This window comes from Musca domestica, unplaced genomic scaffold (genome assembly GCF_030504385.1).
Source record: "Musca domestica strain aabys unplaced genomic scaffold, Musca_domestica.polishedcontigs.V.1.1 34, whole genome shotgun sequence".
Classification (NCBI taxonomy): domain Eukaryota; kingdom Metazoa; phylum Arthropoda; class Insecta; order Diptera; family Muscidae; genus Musca; species Musca domestica.
The window spans coordinates 1,060,470-1,066,751 of NW_026712313.1; the positions used below are offsets into that span (position 1 = coordinate 1,060,470).

General features: G+C 32.3%; 1 protein-coding gene across 1 annotated transcript; it reads left to right on the top strand.

The window, feature by feature from the left end:
- Positions 1 to 2,068: 2,068 nt before the first annotated feature.
- On the top strand, positions 2,069 to 4,871 carry LOC101889021 (dnaJ homolog shv). Its single transcript, XM_005188776.4, has 3 exons — positions 2,069 to 3,067; positions 4,229 to 4,439; positions 4,547 to 4,871. Exons 1-3 carry the CDS (start codon positions 2,267 to 2,269, stop codon positions 4,600 to 4,602), a joined length of 1,068 nt encoding a protein of 355 aa, XP_005188833.1. The 5' UTR covers positions 2,069 to 2,266; the 3' UTR covers positions 4,603 to 4,871.
- Positions 4,872 to 6,282: the final 1,411 nt, after the last annotated feature.

Here is a 6,282-nt window from a genome sequence, read left to right on the forward strand (position 1 = left end):
ACATTTTTAAACATTTCTATATTTCCTCTCCTTTTATAATTGATGCTATAATCTTTACCTAAAAATTAACAAAAATTGTATATAATATATGTTTGTTCAGCAATACATTTAAAAAATACTTACATATATGTATTGATTCTCAATATTTTTCATAAGTGATGGGAACCTATTCGATAATGGTATCTCATCACTTTGAGATCGTAGCACCATCACCTTCAACTCAGCTAAAGCATCAGCTAAAATTTTGATTTGACCTATAGTGAAAACAAACAAATTAATAATTTGTAACAATTCTGAGAAGAATGCTATAATTTTACCTTGAATTACTTTTATTATTATTTTATTACTATTATTACTTTTACTACTCATTCTTACCTTTTTATTTGTTATTTTCAACACTTTATAACTTATTTGCACAGAAAAATGATACTTCACTTCACAACGATTAGAATAAGAATGCTTTTTCCAAACAAAACGCACTTGCATGCCTCAAGAATAACGGTGCATTGTATTTTATTGGTAATCTAAAAAAAACTATTCAAAGTGGTTCTTGTTCGTAGAGATCTCATTCAAATGTTCGTTTGGTTTTTTCGTGGTGGTTTTTATTTATGCACAACTGTCGCTTCTTTGCATTACTTGGGGACGAAAAGGTGTCAATTGGTTACCTTTGCATTACTTGGGGACACATTTGGTACTAGTCCGGCTTATATCTAGTATAGGACTGGTGAAATTGAGTTAAATGGAATTTTCATTGCCAGCGGGTTTGAATTTTAATTTGTTCACACACTCCTTCTACAATTAATTTTTGTTTTGGAAACTATAACCAAAATAAATTGTATTTAAATGCCTTTATTAAAGAATATTATATTTTTTAAAGGAATATATATTAAAATTATTAAATAAATATGCATTATTTGGGGTTAATAATAATACGCCGCCTGTTTATTTACTTATTACCCCTAGTATTCTATTTTTCTTTCCTTATGTTAACGGTCACTACTTCTGACACTTGGTAGAGTAGCCATGGTTTTTGATTTACCATTATTATTGTAGAGAAAAGCAATGTAAAATAACAATTTAATATAGATTTTTTTAATTTATCAAGAAAAATATGTCTTGTGAACCTCTTAAAACATTAATCTCGTCATTAATTATGATCTAATTTCTAATAATTTTTGAAACTTAATAAGTTTGAAGACAATTTGGTCTGCATTTAAAAATATGTTGGATGACTAATTTGCCTATTGCGTGAATATAAAAAAAATCATAAAACTATTACACAAATAAATCTGAATTTCAGAAAATAAACAATAGAGAATTTAAAGAAATTTAAAAAATAAAGAGCGGCTATTGGACAAAAAATAATCGTGGGTTTAAAAAAAAGGAAAAAAATTGAAAAGTGTAATTTAGGAGTCGGTGTAAATAAGGTTTTTGTCTGAAATAAGCAAAGTTTTTTCATTATCAAAAATTGTTGATATTTTTTCAAAAATAAGTGGTTTTCTATATGTTTTCCTATACGATGAAAATCGGAGATTGTTATGATATGCATTTTTTTTAACAATTTTTACAAATTTTTCCTTTTGTTTTTAGTAATATTGGTTTAAAGATTTTTATACATTCAGTTTAAATATGAGCGGTTTCAGAACCTTTGTTTTTTGTTTTCTTTTTTTTTTTTTGTTTTGGTAACGATTTGATTGAAATTTGATAAAACATTTTTTTCTCTTTGACGTCATCCTTATAAAACGAAGCTTCACTGGCGATTTCTGAGTAAACACACACATATTACGACTTTAACCCTAAAATGTGTTTTCTCGTACTGAGACCATAAAAATGTAAAATATGTTCTTTATATCATTTTTCAATTGAAAATTCCATGACCTATTGAATCAAAATAACAATTATAGGAAAATTTCAAAAGAAATTGTTGATTGATTGTGATTGGCAAACAAATCACATAGTGTGATCACCCCTTACGAAGAAAACTGATGACGTTTAACGCTGGACAGCTGTTTATACCCATCAACGGCGCCGAATGACACATTAGGCGACGGCGTTCGAGCAAAACAACCCCCTTTGTTTTCCGAAATCAACCAATCAAGAGCAAGCACGCAATTTTATAATAATTTTTTTATAAATACATCAAACTTTGCCAGACAACAGCTAAATAAAAATATGAAATATTAACAGAAAATCGTTCAAAATTAGAGTGCAAATATTAGTAAGAATTTCTAAGCAAAGTTTAGTTATTAAAAAACAGTAGAACATAATGAAAGTCTTAGCTTTAGTTTTATTTGTACAAATTACTTTCTGTTTATTGAGTTCTGTTCTGGCCGGTCGAGATTTCTACAAAATTCTCAATGTACGTAAATCGGCAACAACAAATGAAATAAAGAAAGCCTATCGCAAACTTGCCAAAGAATTACATCCGGATAAGAATAAAGATGACCCGGATGCCTCGACAAAGTTCCAAGATTTGGGGGCGGCCTATGAAGTTCTCTCCGATCCGGATAAACGTAAGACATACGATCGATGTGGCGAAGAATGTCTGAAGAAAGACGGTATGATGGATCATGGTGGCGATCCGTTTGCCAGTTTCTTTGGCGATTTCGGTTTCCATTTTGGTGGCAATGATCCCCATCACCATGACACCCCCAAGGGAGCGAATATTGTTATGAACATGTATGTGACACTGGAGGAATTGTATTCGGGAAATTTTGTGGAAATTGTTAGAAATAAACCGGTGTTGAAACCGGCTGCCGGTACACGTAAGTGTAATTGTCGCCAAGAGATGGTGACGCGGAATTTGGGACCAGGCCGTTTCCAAATGATGCAACAATTGGTCTGTGATGAGTGTCCCAATGTTAAGTTGGTGAATGAGGAGAGAACTTTGGAAATTGAAGTGGAGCCCGGTATGGTTGACGGTCAGGAGACAAGATTTGTTGCGGAGGGTGAACCCCATATGGACGGCGATCCAGGAGATTTGATCATTAAAGTTATGCAGGCGCCACATGAACGTTTCCAACGCAAGGGTGATGATTTGTACACTAATGTCACCATCAGTTTGCAGGTGAGTGATTGTGGGGTGTTGAAGGGAAATTAAAGCGACTCAAGTGAAGGGGTGTATTTGGAAATTGCAAGTGATTGTGGGAATTCGAAATGTGGGCGGATTTTTCATTTATTTTTAAACAAGTAAGTTGAAGTGGTTTCGCTTAAGAGCGGCCTAACTTTTTCACAAAAGAGCTAAAGAGTTGCTTCGCTTGGCCGAATTCGGTTTTCTCCGATGAGAAAACATTCGTTGTCCATCAGTTTGTAAACAAACAAAATGATCGTGTTTACTTGCCAAAGAGGTTAGCTGAAAATGTGCACCTTCGGTTGGCCACTAGAACTTAAGTTCCGGCCATGGCGATGGTGTGGACCGCCATAACAGCCGATGGTCGTTCTCCGCTCGCATAAATTGAGCGTGGCATCAGAATAAATGCCAAATATTTTTGCGAAAATATTCTGGAGGGTGTTTAAGCCTTGGTCGCTCTCCACTCATATTAATCGACCGTGGCATCAGAATAAATGCCGCATATTATCGCGAAAATATTCTGGATGGTGTATTAAAGCCTTGGGCATTCAAACATTTTTGCCGCAGACATTGAACATTCTAACAGGACTCAGCACCGTCGCACTCAGTACGTGCCACCCAAGAATGGTTGTAAAATGAGGTTCCTCGCTTAATTTCCAGCGCACAATGGCCACCAAAATCTCCGGATACAAATCCGTTGGCCTATTGTGTCCGGAGTATTTTGGAAGACAAGCTTGGAACTGAAAAATACCAAAGTGTCGATCACCTCAAGCAAGTGCTTCGCCGGAAATGGGCCAAAATACCGCAGATCAACATTCGGGCAGCATGTGACGGTTTCATTGGCCGTTTGAGTACCATAATTCGTGCCAAAGCCGACCAATTCTAACAAACCCAAACTTGATCTAAAATTTGACGCTACATTTCGACATAAAATGAAATTTTTAAATTGTCAAAATATCCTTAAAAATATTTGAGGGGTTTGTCAGTCAACCATCTGGTATAACATTCTGAAACTAGAACGACTTGCTTGATAGTAGAATATATTAAGTTCCTCATATAAAAAACACATGTTGCCAAGAGATAAAACCGACGTACTTGTCTAAAATATATATATTTTTTATTTTAAATTACTAATTATTGTTTTTCATTTTTCTCCAGGATGCCTTGGTTGGTTTCACCATGGACATTTTGCACTTGGATGGCCACAAAGTTTCGGTGACGCGTGACAAAATCACTTGGCCCGGTGCTCGCATACGCAAGAAGGGCGAGGGTATGCCCAACTATGAGAACAACAATCTACATGGCAATTTGTATATAACATTCGATGTTGAATTCCCAAAGAAAGATTTAGATGATACCGAAAAAGAAGGTATGTATATATTTTAAATACAAATACAATCACACATAACTAAAACTGATAAGATTTCCCAAAACCTATTGATAATAATTGTCCCCATCTATATTTGTTTCTTTCAGAACTCAAAAAGATACTGGAACAAGCCTCAATAAATCGCGTTTACAATGGACTGTGAAAACTAAAAAATACGTTTCTAGACTAAGAAGCCATTATCATGATTTTGTAATATCATTCATGTAATTAATTCTGTTTATTAAACTACGTCCTATTATTCTCGAGAATGCAACAAAGACTTAAAAAAATAAATAAATAGAAAAGAAAAAAAGAAGAGCCAACAAACAAACACAATTTAGTTTTATAAATTAGTTTGATTTTATTTAAAAATGAATGAATAAAAGTATTTTGTAAAATAGTAATTGTCAATAAAAACAATTTAAATTCGAATTGAAATGTGTTAGAATTAACGAAAACAAATGGAATTTTTTTCAATTTAAGAAAATATGAAATTTTGTTTTTTAAATTTTTGTTTTATATCAGCCCCTATAGTACCAACATTTAACATTTTTGGGGTATTTAAAATAATCCTCCCATCCATATATTTTTAAATATCATTTATTTATAATAAACCCTTCACCATTGTCATGCTCATAATTCCCGCTTTGTGGAAGCGATACTAAATTTTAACTAAGGATTACACCTCACCTCGGAGGTAATTCGAAATATTTCAATTGTAATTTGAGAATTCTATTTGTTATTCAAATCGTTCCAATTGTAATTCAAATTAATTCAGTTGAAATTTTTTGAATTCCAATTTTATTTCGAATTATTTCAGTTCTAATTCGATAATTTCAATTGTAATTCGAATTGTTCCAGTTGTGATTGAATAATTAAATTGTAAATCGAATTATTCGAATTCTTTATTCGATTTATTCCAATTATAATTCGAATTGCTCAATTTACAAATTGAAGAAAAAATTGAAATAATTCGAATTAAAAATGAAATAATTTGGAGAACAACAGAATCATCATTCGAATTATAAATGAAATCATTCGAACTAATTCGAATTACAATTGGAATTCTTCAGTTACAACTGAAGAAATTCGAATTACAAATCAAATGTCACGAATTAAATCAAAAAAAATTTCGAATTACATCCGAAAAAGGTGTATATCATTTTCTCTCTTATTTCTTATTAAAAACAAAGTAATGTTTCCCTCAAAGTTAGCCATGACATTTGCTCTGTAAGAATTTGCAAGCTCTCGATAAAAGAACTGTCACACTTTCTCTCTAGTATTACTCTCTTCGGAAGATCTTGTATGTTAGCTAACAAATGTTAGGGTAACCAAAAATACCTATTTTTTTCCATCGGTAAAATCATAATAGAAAAATATAGGTAGTCGCATTAACGCAGCTGCTGGGACAATGAACTGTCAAACCTGTTTTTAAATTTAAATTTTTGAATGAAAAATTATTCAAATTCTTTTAAATTGTTGAAAAGTGCATATCATATCAACCTCCGATTGACATCGTATAGGAAAACATATGAAGATCCATTCATTTTTGAAAAAATAATTAAAATATTTTGACATATCAATGTTCCCAATGTTGCAATGCTTCTGCAATGGGAAACTTTATTTCCTTCGTTAGCTGAGAATTTTTGTTAATTAACGATATTATAAGCGATTTTACAGTTGCTCGACTATTTTATTTTTTATTAACTGCCCCCAGAACCACGAAGCCTTTGTCATATTATTTATTAAAAACAAATATTTTCTATTTCATATCTAAGGGTTAACGTGCAATACAGAGTTGCATTTTCTTCAAACGATTACCCTACAATGCACAGCATTCAGC